Source organism: Linepithema humile, chromosome 6 (genome assembly GCF_040581485.1).
Source record: "Linepithema humile isolate Giens D197 chromosome 6, Lhum_UNIL_v1.0, whole genome shotgun sequence".
In the NCBI taxonomy this organism is placed as follows: Eukaryota; Metazoa; Arthropoda; class Insecta; order Hymenoptera; family Formicidae; genus Linepithema; species Linepithema humile.
This window is the reverse complement of record NC_090133.1, coordinates 13,896,776-13,912,374: the sequence shown is the minus strand read 5'-3', so window position 1 is coordinate 13,912,374 and position 15,599 is coordinate 13,896,776. Positions and strand designations below refer to the sequence as shown.

General features: G+C 40.7%; 1 protein-coding gene across 2 annotated transcripts in view; it reads left to right on the top strand.

Annotated features, from left to right (window-relative positions):
- Positions 1–15,599, top strand: part of LOC105674000 (zinc finger protein rotund-like) — a 151,342-nt gene that overhangs the window by 42,679 nt on the left and 93,064 nt on the right. The window contains exons 1-2 of one of the 2 annotated variants that reach the window (XM_067358008.1): positions 6,261–6,789; positions 10,811–11,065. In XM_067358008.1, the coding sequence (XP_067214109.1) occupies positions 6,454–6,789; positions 10,811–11,065 (591 nt within the window). In that variant the 5' untranslated portion in view covers positions 6,261–6,453. Of the gene's footprint in view, positions 1–6,260; positions 6,790–10,810; positions 11,066–15,599 lie in introns of those variants that run through there. The other variant, XM_012370030.2, reaches the window with a different exon arrangement.

The window sequence follows — 15,599 nt, the reverse complement described above, 5'->3', positions numbered from 1 at the left end:
CCGGCGAACGGAAAAACGTCCAGAAATGGAAAAGTACTGCGGTGCTCCGTTGTCTCGCGGTTTCTTCGCTTTATTCCGAGGAACTAGAAAGGCGTATTTCAACTGCATTATGTCGTAAAATCATGTTAATTGACGATCTCTTGCAAACAATTTTCATAATTTTTCTATTTTTCTTTTAGGTATAATATAGATACATAAAAGCACAGATCACCGGCGTATTCAATTTTTTAAATATGTATATATCTGTGGCTTGGTACAAGAAATGCCCAAGTCATTTTTTTTCTATAACCTCAATTGGAGAATATTTCTCGGAATCATAAGTATTTTTTGCATAACTAAATAGCAACAGGCTTATTATATATATATATATATATATATATATATATATATATAATATTATCACTTAGGTATGTCTTGTGGTAATTTTTGTACGAGGGTCAATTGAGTTCCCGGCCTAACCAAGAAAAACACATGTTTTTGGATGAAAAAAAATTTATTTCTCAACGTAGTCTCCTTTCAACTCAATACATTTGGTCCACCTTTTATCCCAACCACTCAAGCCATAAAAAAAAATTGTTTGTCCAAATCCGAAAAATACTCGTTCACAGCGTGTTCCACGGCAGCATTTGATCCAAATTTTTTCCACCAAGCCATTTTTTCAAATTTGGGAAGAGGAAGAAGTCGCTGGAAGCCAGATCTGATAAGTAGGAGGGATACGGGAGCGGATTTGAATCTTAATTCATGCTCCAGCCGCACGCGCTTTTGATCAATTGTCAGCAAACGCGGCAACCAGCGCGTGGGTTTGGACAAATAATTTTTTTTTATGGTTTGAGTGGTTGAAATAAAAGGTGGACCAAATGTATTGAGTTGAAAGGAGACTACGTTGAGAAATGAATTTTTTACCACCCAAAAACATGTGTTTTCTTGGTTAGGACGGGAACTTTTCAATTGACCCTCGTAGTTGTATGACGGAGTGACATATGCAATTTTTGCTATACTATATCACTTTATTAGTTCAATTAAAGAATTTTGCAAGGAAAGTAACAATTTTTTATCACTTTTTTTTATTAAAAAGTGTAGTTTAGAGTGTGATTATGCTTTTTAATCATAACAAATGGTAACATAAAGAAAATATGAAAATGCATATTATAATCACAAGGTGAATTGTGCATATTATTTTATTTATAAAATATCATCTTAGTTCTAGTTTAGACTAGAATATTACGAATACTAAAAAGTTATCTGTACTATAAAAATTTATTAGACTTTTTATTTCAAAACCGAAATATTCTAATAAATAATATCGTAAGTAAAAGAAAGTTATCAGTCTATCTCGATGTCGCATTACGTCTTAAACGTGTTCACTCACAATTATATTGAATAAAAATCATTTATAGAAAAAATAAATAATTCTTCGATTTTAGAGTTGCTCGAGAGGCATTTGTCTTTTTAGGGCGTCTGCCCTTCTCGAAATCAACCTTACCATTGAAGAGTCTAACGGGTTGCAAAGTCTAGAGTGGCGATGCTCGGATTTAATTTTGTAAGGACGAGGAGACGCAAGAAGGGAGACGAAAACTCGTCGCGCGAGAGCTGTCGGTGTAAAGCCGGCGGAAGGCCGCCGCTGGCCGTTACGCGAAAGTTAGAAGTTAGTTACACGGGGGTGGCCGCCCCTCATCTGCATATCCGTGCACCCTACCCCCTCCCCCTTGCCGTCGTCGCATCCGTGGCCCCTTTCCCTTCACTACCCTCGTTTCCGAGTCGCTCCGATCTTCCTCTAACCGGCGTGCTGCCACCACAAGCTTGCTCAACAAGTGGTTCTTCGGTTTAGCGCCCGGCTTAGCGCTTCTTTAATTTTCGCTACCCTCTTCTTCGCGGCTTCTTCGTAATTCCACTTTGTCGTGTCTCTTACCGAACATATTGTTCCTTGAATTAGCAAGGTTTAATATAAACTTACCTTCACCGAGGTCTTCATTCTACGTATGTTTTATCACAAGGTATATCGCGTTCGCTTATTTCTAAATATGCTGAAGCTCTTCAACGTTACGAATCCAAATGTGTATTGTAAGCTTGAAAAAGAGTATAATCGAATCGTAGTGTATTATGTAAATCAGTGATACAAGTTTCTCGAAGCTTATTTTCTTAACTACGCTTGAAGCAACACTGTACTTTTCCAGTCTGGAGTAATAGCCTTGTAAGCAGTAATAGAATTGGAAAAGTATTGAGAAAGCAAGGGTTGCGCACGGTGTCGCACAACTTTGTGTACTTCAAAGGGTAACTTCTCACGCGAGTGGCATTCGCATACGTGACGAGCGTAATGCTTTCTAAGCTTCGAGGAATAGAGGGACGCGACCGTTTCCCGGAAGATGAGATGCTGAGAAAGCATGAGAAATCAAAGGCGGAATAGAGCTTTCCGGGCACGGCCGATTGTGCGACACCGGTGAAATTTTTATTCCGGTTTACTCCACCCCGCAAAACCAAAACACAAATAATACCGCGCGCGCGAATATGGCACACCGCAATGGGAAAAGGGTGGCGCTCAGGGCGGCCTCATCGGGCTATTTAAGGCGGAAGGAAGAAAGGGTTCTCCAATAGTGCGAAGCTATCTGCATACCAATGGTATAATGGTAATTAGGGATGCACCGTTACAAGCATTAGGCACATCTTTCCCGCCTGCTCTTGCTTTCGCTGCGATTATGTTCCCTGTTAAAGAAGAGAATGAATCTTAGAAACTGTCGGGGAGTCACGTTCTCTATCCTTCTCCTTTTGAATGGCGCTTCCGCGTGTGTACATTCGTGCTAACCCGAAAAACTGATGCCACTCGAGAAGAAGCGCGTCACTACCTGCGCCCGCGGCCCACCTGTCTCGTCGGTTATTTGCGAGCGTTCTCGCAAAACGAGGCTAAGGTATATTTGCGGCGTCGATTATTCCGTGCTCTGGGCTGGCTGGTTTGAATCTTTTACGTCGATCGATCGTAACAAGCGTATAACGTTCGAGACCCGAAGGTGATCAGACTATTTTTTGATGTTTCAGAAAAGTTTTCTTTGTCATGACATCTCTTTTTAACAAAAAATTGCTGAACTTTCCCAATATTCCTTGAAATAAAAATTAAATAAGTTGGATTATTATTTTTCTCTCTCTTTATTTTAAAATAAAGTGTATACATATATACTTTATGTTATATATATATATATATATATATATATATATATATATATATATAAATAAATGGATGTTTATTACCCACCTTTAGTGCGAGAAAATAATTAATGGAACTATTAGCTAGAAACTCTAGAAACTAGAACAAACAGACAGGAGCAATTTTTTCAGATATTTCATGTTTATTTAACAAAAAGAAAAAATTCTGGTGTAATATAATCAAGTGATTTGTAAAAAAAGTTAACACGCGCGTTAAATAGGATTTGCCACGCCGGGGCACAGAAAGCAGTGAAATTTGATGTAAGAAACGTCGAAAGACTACGTGGTAGCCATGTTGCTTTTGACACACTCGTCAAAGTATTCTTTGCCGAACACACGGATGCGCGTGTACACACGGCATTGCCACGATCTTTCCAAACCGCCCCTACTTTCGCCCCCGCTTCGAACACACGTGACACTCGCACACATCGATTCCTCGTCGTGCTTTCTGGTCGTCAGAGCGCATGCTGCACTGCGCACAATTCCTACCACCCCATCCACCCACTTCCACCGCCGTACTTCTCTTTTACCACCCCGACGCGCCCCCGCCTCGTCCCCCCGATTCCAAACTCTCGTGCAGCGCGCCATGCAACCCCCTAGGAGGCGACTCTTATTATTTCCATTTTTCCAATTCGGTCGGGGGGCGGGAAGCGAGCGTGCAACACACTCTCCCACCCCCTTCTATTTCTTTGCCGCCTTTACTCCCACCCTACGAACCGTCTCCATCACCCTCTTACTTGCACCCCCTCCTCAGGTGGTCGGCCGAAGGAAAAATATCTATATTTATCTGTTTCTTCGCGAGCAACGTCTCCCTACTCCCTTACCCGCTTCTACCCCATACTCCCTTCTCTCCGCAATACCATCCTCCGCCTCCACTTTCGAGATTCTCTCTGTCTTTCGTACTTTCTTTTTCTTTCTTATTCCTTCTGCCTCTTTCTCCTTCCTACTTCCATCTACCACTTCTTACCGCGGCGCGGCGCCGCGCGGCGCCGCGCGTCCGCGAGACCAACGAAGAGAGAGAAAAGAAAGGATTGAGAGGGACAGAGAGGGCGAGAGAAACTGCAGGGTGGGAGGGTGAAGAGAGGAAAAGGAAGTAAAAGACGGAGGCTACTACGACGACGACGACGACGACGTCGACGACGACGCCGGCGGCCACGGCGAAGCGTGCGCGCCTTTCCTTGGCCCCGAGCGCGAGAAAGAGAGATCGAGGAGGAAGGAGACGGCGGTAGGAGTAGGAAGGATAGAAAGGGAGAGAAGGACGGAGAAAGAGAGCGCCGAGCTTCCGCTTCCTTATGCTCCGCCGCGGACTGCATCAACCAGTCGCGCGGTCGCGCTCACATAAGAAACTGGGATTCGAGAGGGCCCCCTTCTCGAGCCACCGTGCGGTTCCGCAAAACGGAAGGAAGCGAACGGTTACCGGCGAGTGTACGTCGCGCGGCCGTCGCGAGACCACTCGTCACATTTCTAATAAAGCAAGAAAATACATACGTGCACCAAGAAAGAGCGAATCATCCACGCTCTATCGAGGCTCGAGCACGACTGACCGAACGTTTACCCCCACCACTACGCCAGCGAGTAACGCGAGTTGAACGTCGTCCACGATTCACGAGGGGGCCCAAAGGGCCCGTTGAATCGGGCCCGAGTGAGGCCCCGCTCGGCCACGCTCGGCTCAACGACGACGTCATTCACGCTGACGATGAAGAGAGGGGGGCCGCGCGGCCTCCTGAACGAGTTTTACGAATACACCACGAGGACGACGCCGCCGCCGGACGTAACGGAGGCTTAAGGGGATGTTACTCGATGCCACCTTGCGCCACCGAGGAAGATGTTTCTGCTTCTTTCAGTACTTCCTCTTCCTCTTCTTCTTCCTGGCGACGGAGAGATCCGACCAGGTGGAGGAAGGCGAGATCGGAGGGGAAGCTGCGTGTTCTCATTGAGGGGCAAATCTTAACGAAGAAGAAGATGCAGCATCGACGTTAATGTCGCGAGAAAACGGGAGAGATCCCAGACGATCAACCAAAGTTCCTATTTTTCACGTGTTTTAGCCCAAAGCTTAGAAAATTAAGGGAGCGAGAAGTAGAGGCAAGTAAGGGAGGAAGAACCGGAGGAAAAAGAGAGAGAGAGAGAGAGAGAGAGAGAGAAAGAAAGAAAGAGAGAGAGAGAGAGAGAGAGAGAAGAATAAGAGAAAAGAGGAGACTGAGATGACGCACGTCGGAACCTCGTGTCCGCGACGAGAATGGAGCCTCCCGCGCTAATTAACCAGCCAATTAGAAAGCCCGCGGCCATGCGTAATGAGCTGCGCGCGCAAAAGTTCCTAAATGCAACGCGGTCTTTTTTCCTTCGAATTCGCGCCGGTCACGAATCACGGCGCGCACTAATAATATAAATTTAGATACACTAAGGGTACGAAAAACTCCTTCTCGGCCGTATTGATTACGACCGCGTTCGAGATTACGAGTGTGATCGAAAAGGAGGAGCAGCAGGAGGAAGAAGGAGCGTTTTAGTCTCGGTTCTAGTCCGCTAACAATCATAGTGATAGTAATAATACTCGCTAGAAGCTAATTGTACAACAGCGAGGAGCGCCTTCTGCCAAGAGGAGTGGGAGGAGGTGGAATAAATAAGCAACGTACTTGTGTCTTATGGCGTCTGACTTCGCCAACAGGCAATAAAACCGGAGGCTCGAGGCGCGAACGAAGACGAGACGTCGAGAAATACATGTTTCCTTCCGAATCCTTCCCCGCACTAAGTCATGGCGCGTGAAAGGAAGCCTATTTTTTCGAAACAGCATGGAATCTGTGGACGGATACAACACTCGACTTCGGAAGCCGACCTTGCAGCTCTTTAAGCAGTTTTTAACTGCGCGTTAATGTGCCACGTGGGCTCTTGAAGCAATTTCTCAGACCGCGCGCGCCGCGCGGTGTTTTTATCCTCTTAACCGAGTACGAAGTAAATAAGTAAAATAAATAGAAGGGTTACCGAATAGATAAACAAACAAATAAATAAATAAATATATATATATATATATATATATACAATTTAAGAACCTATTTAATTATATATATATTCCTATACATATATACAAGGAACACATGTACAGGTATTTTACTAGGTCCTTGCAATTTTGAAACTTACCTTCGTTGAAATAAAGAGAGGCAAACAGCGAGATTTGAGGGAGACCAAGAAAAAGGTGCTTTTTGTGCATCGAGAGCCAGAAAGATATTTTTCATTGCGTCAAATTGGTGTAACGAGAACGGTAAAATGTCCACGATGAGTGTCGTTTCGAACTCTTCCGTCGAGGTGGACTCGGATTCGTCGAACGACGAGGCGAGCAAAGACGATAGCAGTGTCGAAAGAAAGTTCATTCTACGTAACGAGTTGTACAACAGTTTGTTGGCGAGCGCGCTAGGCAAAACCGTGCTCAACAGGCATCTCAATTTCAAAGAGCAGGGGATTAATTTCAATCTAGCGAATCTAAAGGACAACTTAAACGCGCTCGGCGCACTGAAGGAGCTAAAGGACTTGAAGGGTTTGACCGTCAGCAGCGTGCCCGCCTTTCCGAGGAACTTGGCTCTTCATCGAGAAGACCACGATGAGGTTAGATTCGAGCTGCTGAGAAACTTTACACTGCCGTTGCATTGTACATTATTAAATTGCTGCGTATTTTATTTATTGCTACGGCGGCAAATTTTTTTCACAGACACATACATACATTACACATGCATGTACAATTTCTTTTTAGCAAATTTAAAAGAATAGTATCAGATTGAAAAATAAAAAGAAATCCTTGAAATGTTTCTTCGCGTGTTAAAGAAAGAGCGATAAGTTCAAATGCAGCTTAATAATTCTTAATTATAAGTTTTATTTTATATAATTCTAAATACATGCAATATAGAACATGTAATATGCGAATATTATTCAGAGTAAAAAAATTGGAATTTTCCTTGAAAAGTTCTTGTAATACACAGTTTAACGAACGTTACATGGACACAATATTTAGTACATTAGGAGTATATAAGCGGAATGCGAATAAAAGAACGCCAAAGAGTAAAGAGAGAGAGAGAGAGAGAGAGAGAGAGAGAGAGAGAGAGAGAGAGAGAGAAAGAGAGAGAGAGAGAGAGAGAGAAAGAGAGAGAGAGAGAATCAAGTAGGAGGACGTAGATGATGTCGCCAAGGATCGTAAGGATAGTTAGCGAAGAGTTTAAAGGCCGGTTGACAGGTCGGCGCAACTGTTTGCGAGATAAAATACATCTTACCGTACCTGGCTGCGAGGCGTCCGTTGCCGGTATAAGTTGTCAGTTAAAAAGTTGGAGCATAGTTAGCAGCGACGAGTTTTCGCGTAACGAGAGCATAAAGCGCGAGGCCGAGCCGAGATTTTGTTTTGTCGGACAACAATCTGTGTTTTTGATTCTTTAAATGTTTTCAATGTACTTTGTTTTGAGATGTCGATGACATTGCATCACACAACTATTTGCGATTTCTAATAACAAAGGTACTTTCGTAAAAGAATCTCTTTACTTTGTAATATTTTGGTCATTTTTTTGGACACTTTTTATGCGAATGTAAAGAAAATTATAAAAGAAATTGGTAAATTAAATTTAGCAAATTGCACTTGACAGTAAAGATAGTAAAAACGGTTAACTTTTGTGAAATTTAAATTAACAAATTAACGACAAGTTAAAATGATTGAGAATGAATGACTACTTTATATTTAAATACTAAATTTTTAATTTCATTAACACTAGTCGTTATTATTTATTGAATTGTTTTATCACATTTATGGACTAGTACATCACTTCAAGTAGCTGTTGAAGCGTAAACAAAGATACAAATTTAATTAATCTTTGCAAAATAGATCTCGATTGACACTTCAACTTTTTTATGTTATAATTTATTAATTTGCTGCAGTAGTAGCCCGTTGCTGAGGATTTCCTGTTGCTTCCTTTTGCTTTTGTCCGAGTTACAACGGCGGAAGAACTTTTCTTGGCACAATTATGGTTTTGGCTTGCCTTAGTCGAAGCTATGACGATTCCTGACCCAAATCCATAAACATGCACCTGCGTGTTTGCCTCGTTTCAATTTTATAGTTTTATTGGTTTTGCAATATTCCTCCTTTATATAAGAATTAATTTTTCTTAAAACAAACGAGTTAATCAATTGAATTGTTTGCAATCAGCTTTTCATTGTAAATTATATATTTTTACTTTAAAATAATTTAGTAATATCTTTTTATTATTATAAATAAAATTTGCGCTGATTTAATTGGCCGTTGTAATAGGAAAGTTAATTGAAGCCAAGCACTCACGGGGTTTATAGATAGCTCGATAAACGAACGCATTTATTATCGCGTCTATCCGTTACGCTATCAATCATCAAACTTTGTCAGTAACCAATCAACGTTTAATTACTTCTCAATCTGGATTTTGCCGATAAGCGGAGAGCAATGAAGGTGCGGCCAAACTTAGAAAGTATATTACGGACACGATCACCGAGAGTCATAATAAAGTTTATCCGACCTATATTTAAATTATTCACATTCATCGACAGCAAGGAATTGTAACGTTGTGTTTAATATTGATTAACAGCAATGAAAAAATAAATAGATTATAATACGCTTAATAAAAAGAAGATATATTATACATTTGACAAATAAACTGTCAATAATTATGGCAGTTGTTAAGAGACGAAATGTCTTGATTATATTTTCTCACTAATTATTATTTAAGTTATTTTTTTCAATCTGATGCCTTTTTATTTATTTAAGACAAAATTAAACGAAATAAAATTGCTGAGCTTATATCGAATTTAAAGAGGGCAAAAAATGTCGCAAACTTCGTATTGCATGCTCGAGAACATGTAATTAAGTTAGTTGCAATAATGAAACGCATATCATCCCCCTATGAAACTCTCTTAAGAAATGGCACCCCTGGTAAGCTCTGGGGGATGGTTATTCGAGAACCTAATAATTATACTTGCGATTCGTAACACGTTTTTCTCACGATGCACCGCTGCGTGAGCAATTAGCGATTTCAATCCAGGGTCCCCTCAATTAACAATTTACCCCGATTAGTTAGCTGTGCCATGAAGGGTCGAGATTTTACTTGGCGAAAAAAAAACACGATATAAAACCTAATTATTTAATATCATTTATTAAGTACTACCCAATATGTATATTTGATTAAACGTTTAAAATGAAAAAGGGATAGAAAGCCAGCGGAACAGAGAGATGTAATGAAGACCACTATAATAAACAGAAAAGAAATTTTTTTAATCTTAATCAGAAAATGCAGGAATTATACTGCTAGAATTCATTGTGACTGATTTTTAAGAAACAGTGAAAAAATAAGTAGTTGCTTTTAATCAGTCGACAATGAACAGAATAGTATTCATGCTCAGGAGAAAGATTGTACGATTATGAAATTGCGGAGGGACTTTAAAAGGATGCTAATAATATTATTGAATTTTGACAAGCAATTTTATACGATAAAATTATAAAATTTTCCGTTAGAATGAAAACGGATAATGTGAAGCCAATATCGTACAAAAGAATCTCACGAAAGCATCCCGCAAAGATGATTTCAGTTGCATCTACTTTTATAACCGATATGCTCATCGCTCCTGCATTCGACGACGTATTGATTGGCTATCGTCCGACGTATATTTTCTCTTCTTTGTCTGAGGCTATGAATTTCTTAGAACGTCTCCCGCGATCGATAATGCCGCAAATCGGTATAATTACATTCGAATTTATAAATGTGTGTATGTGTGTTGATCGCTTTACGTGTATAGAGTAATCTATACGCTACGAATGGTGGGGTTTTTTTTCTTGATATATTCGTCAGAGTATAAGTTCCAAATGTGAATATCTCTTTTAATTTTCTCAGTGAATATTCGTAGACAATAAAAAGAATTAATAGATAAATAGAAAACTGCTTTCTTCAATGATGCAACTGTAATAAAATAATCTGTAAGACCAGTCTTAAAAATAATTTACATAAATTCTGCGTATATTTTGTGTATATAATCGCATATTTGGTCGCGCTTAATTTGATATCATATGTGAAGGAACGAAATTAGAAAATGTGGTTTGCGACAAAAAGCTATGTAATGAGTTTTATGTGTTTTGATGGGAGTATTTTCTGGCTCTATGCCGTCCGATTCATCGATCAATTTATTAATGGGCTAACTCTTTTCGCGCACTCGATCATGAATACCTAATGTTGTCTCGCCAGTCGGACAAGAATGAACGAGTTTAACAATCATCATGTTTAATGCAAGAAAGTCTAACATCTTTTATTCTTCAAACTACAAACTAATTAATTATATTAATTATTTCTTAATGCTTTAATGTCTCTAGGAATTTGATATGCAAAAATGTCTTTGAAGTTAGGTATTCTCAGAATTTCAAATATGCCCGCAATTATAATATAGAAATAAGCAATTTATTGATGCAAACGGTTTCCAAGATTATAAGTTTTGACACAAGTATTTTATTGATATTTTCTCTGAAATAAGTTTGACACTTTGATAAATATTATTATTTAGCAAAATGTTGGAAGAACAAGAGTTGCTCATATTAAATATACATTTTTAACAAATTAATGATTTTTTTTTGCAGAAAAATTCGTTTGCGTGGTCGGAGGGTGGCGAAGAAGGTGGCGGTGGTGGCGGCGGAGGCGGCGGAGGGACGGGTGGGACCGGAACAGGTGGCACGGGTCCAGCGACCACCGGTGGTGGTGGACTGGCCCATTGGGTTAGTGTCATGGCGGAACACATTCACAATCCACACTCGGCCACTGGCGTCAGTGTTCACCATCAACAACAATCCCCTCCCCAGCCACCTTATCCGTGGAATAATGGCCTTTCCAGTGACGTAAGTACGCTTTTATTATAATTGTTTTCATTCGGTTGATATTTCTATTTGTTGAAAACTGCATTAATCTCTTGCGCTTGGAAATTAATTCAGCGCGCGTGTCCAACCCTCAAAGTAACGTCGTTTAAAATTTATACAGAAATGATTTTAACTAAAACCACCAGCGAACACACTTGAAATCATTTTTATGAAAAATTTTAGACGACGAGAAAAAAATTTTTTTTAACCGACGACGTGTTATGCACGTCAGCGCAAGAGGTTAAAAAATTATAATATTAATCATATACTTTTTATCATTATCAATCCCGACGAACATTATTACTCAATATTGCTTTGCATATTACCGAATAAGACTCGGTATTTTGAAAAAAATTGCAAAAAATATATAAAGGTTAAGATTTATAAAATGTGTAACAAAAAAAAAATACATATAATACATTTAATAACCGCGTAAATTATATAAAAAGATTAATATTTATAGTATTAACGAGCGAGACGGAGTAAGTGAAATATCAGACAGAAATACACAGTACATTTTTTAGACATCAGAAGGTGACGTAAGAAAATTACGCATTAAGTACGAAAATGAAATATAGTAGATAATACTAAATAGTTTTTACTTACCGTACACGAGACTTTTATCTTTCAAAAGTTTATAAGTAGTACTTCATGTGTAACATCGAGTTTCGTATTATTCTTCTATAACTGTGTTCTTCGCGCGTTTAAATGAAACCTACAGTCGTGATGAAAAAATCGACAGAAAAAATTCGAGGGAGAGAAACGGTTGGAGAACAAAAAAGAAATAAGGAGAAGAAGACGAAAACGTTGCTTGAATTAAAAATGGCCGGAAGAAAGACACCGTTAAATGCGTAACAACGACAGCACCAAGCCTTCGGAAATGGCAGAAAGAAATTCCCGTCCGACATGCTTTTTTTCAATGCGCGGTGTCAGCGGTACGAAATACGCTACCCCTGTTTTGATTTTGTTTTTTTTCCTCCACCCTTTCGCGTGCTATCTCCGGACGAGAATCCTGCATAATTTAGACGAGACTGGATTAGAGGAGACCGTCAAGAGAGGAAGAGACAAAGACTGCAAAGAGAGTTGGAAAGGGATGAAGCAGTAAAACCGAAAAGGAAAGGATGGGGGTGAGAGGAAAGGTGGGATACAAACGACTCGAAAAACGACGGCGAAAAAGGGCGCCAAAAAGGGTTGAAGATCGCTTTACATAGCAGCGTTCTTTCGTCGGGTTCCACCTCGAGATAAAAAGAAAAAAAAAAAGAAAGAAAGAAAACAAATAGACGGAAGCGCGAAAAAAAGACTTTTGAGGGGGAGGAAAAAGGTATGTATGCGCATTCGCGCGAAAGGGAATGAATAAGAGAAAAGAGCGAATAACGGAAAAGTAGTTGCTCATTTGAATCGATAGTGACGGTTACGTAGCGTTTTTCCTTCGTTAATCAGGTAGCTATCCATTTGGGATGCGGCTGAAAAGAGGATTAGCAAAGAGAGCCGATTAAAAAGAATTTTGAATAACATAAAATTCATATATTTAAAATTTACAACGCTGTATTTTCTATCTTTATCATTTATATTTACTCGATGGAATTGTTATTTGCAATTGTCCGCGATATTATTATAACTGCGTTACGCATCCATTATTCAATCTCCTTAGAACGAAATCGTGAAGAAGCCTCGCGATAGGGGTTTCGTTTGTTTTTCCAAGACAGAAATTAGGGTGTGCCCTCTATCTTTGTACAGTGCGAAAAAGGATCGGATTTGAATGTGAATAGACGCGGTAGACATTTCGAGGACGCTCTTTATCGGTCGTGGAACCTGTAACACGCGGAAGAGTTAGTCCCGAAACTTTGTTTGTTCTCTCTTTCTCTTCCTCCTTCTCCCCCTCTTCTTCTTTCCTCCAACCGGGTGAAGACTCACCCCGGGTTTTTGTCTATGGTTATGGGTGCCCACGAGAGACCCACGCCATGGGACTCTCGCGGAGGCCCCGGCAAAAAACAAGGAACCACGACAACGGGGGAACGATTTAAATAATCCGCGGCATGCTAATGTCTCTGGCATTCTCACGGGACACCGTTCCGTGAAAGTTTTCGGGGGAAGGGGAGGGGGGGGGGGCGATAGTTGGGAGAAGAAAAAGAATGAGCCTACAAGACAATCGGCCAATCTGCATACGATGCATACGGGTACGAGAGGAAGAGCTTCACCCTTTCGTCTCTCGAGGGGCTGATCGCGTTATCTCGGTGAGCGATTCATGACCAACGAATTATCGAGCAAGACCTAACCGTCAGGTCTCAATAAAAGTCTTGGGAATTTTTATTTATAACGAAAATAAGCTGTTTTAGATTAGATTTCTACTGAATATAATTATAGTTTTAATGCCGTTGAAATCATTTTCGTAACAGTGCGTCCTCAGCATTCATTGCGAATTGATGATGGAAAAGTTGTCAAAGAATACGATAGCGACGGTGTGCTGGCAAAGGTGAAGAAAACATATTGATCGCGAATGTTGGCGCTGTAGCTGTGTCATGTGCGAAATCAGCAACACATTTTCGGAGGTTGTAATCTGTCGCCGGTTTCGCCCAGCGGGTGGTCAACCCTTTTTTCGGGCTTTTTTCCGCCTGCCCGACCATAATCCTTTAAAACGCTTAGAGGCGTTCTTTAGGGTAATTTCTTCTCGGCGAAGAAGGGGCGCGCCTCATCCGGCGAGCCCCGCGCCGTTTCATTTGCTGCCGGAGATGCAAAACACCTTCGGCCGATTTCTCGTACCCCCCCGGAGCAACTGGAATCGTTCTTCGTGCGAGAGAATCCTTGGCCTCGCGCGAAACACCACCCCTGACGAAGATTATGCAAAAGAAGACTCATCCATCCTTTTCTCTTCCTTCCTTCGCAACTATTCTTCGTTCCCCGCTCTCCTCTCTCTCTCTCTCTCTCTCTCTCTCTCTCTCTCTCTCTTTCTCTCTCTCTCTCTCTCTCTCTTTCTCGCGTCGTCATTTTCATCCCCTCGACACGGTAGCAGTACGAAAATTAAAATAATGGTTCTCGCAACCCCTGCGGCACTTTTTTACTTCTTCGATCGGCTTTTTCCTCATGCACCTTCAGCGCACCAGCGACAGCCGGCATGCAAATTGCGCAACGGGATTTTTGTCTCTGTTCGGCGAGAGACAAAAAAAAAAGAGCGGGAAGAAATAAAGCACGGTTCATTGTCTCGGTGCGGAGTGTTCGTTAAGGGACCAGTGTTGAAATAAGATTTTTTTTCTATCCGCAGACAGCCTTTGGGTGACGAAGCCGTGTCCTGCGATTGGCTAATGAATTTCTAGGGCAATGTGACGCGCCAAAAAAAAAAAGCGACGGGACTAACGTTCACTTTGCATTGAACAAAATAAACCGGTAGAAAGTTTCATGCTGAGGCAATTTATATCGCGTCATCGTACAACGATATCCCAATACGATTTTTGTTAATTTTATACGTATTATAGAAAATATACATTTCCCTGAACGCTTCTTGTAGAATTTCCTTTAATCGTAACGTAGTTTTTGTTATTGCATTTTTGTCATTAATAGCATTAAGAATTATTATAATATAATTAATTGGTATACACATTAATACAAATATACGTGTACAACGCGTTTCTAAATAATCTATTGCGAAAACGCTCCCCGTGTATCGATTTGTGACTCTCGCGTTCTCACAGATTTCTCGATCAGGTTTTGTTTTTGTCGTTGCAACCGTATTTATCGAAAACTACCCCTCGCGGCGCAGAGAATATTGCACTCGGTTGCACAACAGAAACAATGAAAGGATGCTGTGTTCACGCATCGACCTAACGCCGAGTCCTTTTTGGCGGCGGTGTCACAACATTTGGGCCCAGGATAGAGTTATGGCCGTCCTTTTCCCGTAGTTTTCGGCGCGCAGACCCTCTCCTGGATCGTGTTCGTTATTCATCTCTCTGCTCGTCCACGCGGAAACAGTTCTCTGCGACTCTTAGCTTTTCATATCGCGCTCTGTCGGAACCCGCAATGAATTTACAGTTTGTGTCTACTTGACGTAAAATTATGTTTGCAAAAATCTTACCCTGCTTCATGCCGATGTGCTTTGTGAAATATGATATCTTACGTATACATAATATTTCATCTTTTTTAATTTATAAAGTAATTATTCATTAGAATAAATAATTAGCATAATTATTTTGTCCGTAATGGTTTTACAAGTAAGTTGGAATGTGTACATATTTATGAAAATTATTACCTGTAATAAGTAGAAAAGTGGCTCCGTAAAAATGTATGCAAACTTGCCACTAAAACATTCTTCGTAATCACGTGATTGGATTTTGAGTATCAAGGTTAACGGTAAAAGGTCGGTGACACTCAAGTCGCGACTGTGTTTTCGGACGATCTCGTGTCTCGAGACGTGACTAAGAATTCATCGCGAGAATGTACCGTTTTCCGCGCGGGTGCACCGTTAAAGGGTTAAAAAAAAATTAGCACCCGGTTTAGGAGGAGGAAAAAAAGTGCTTCGGGTGCT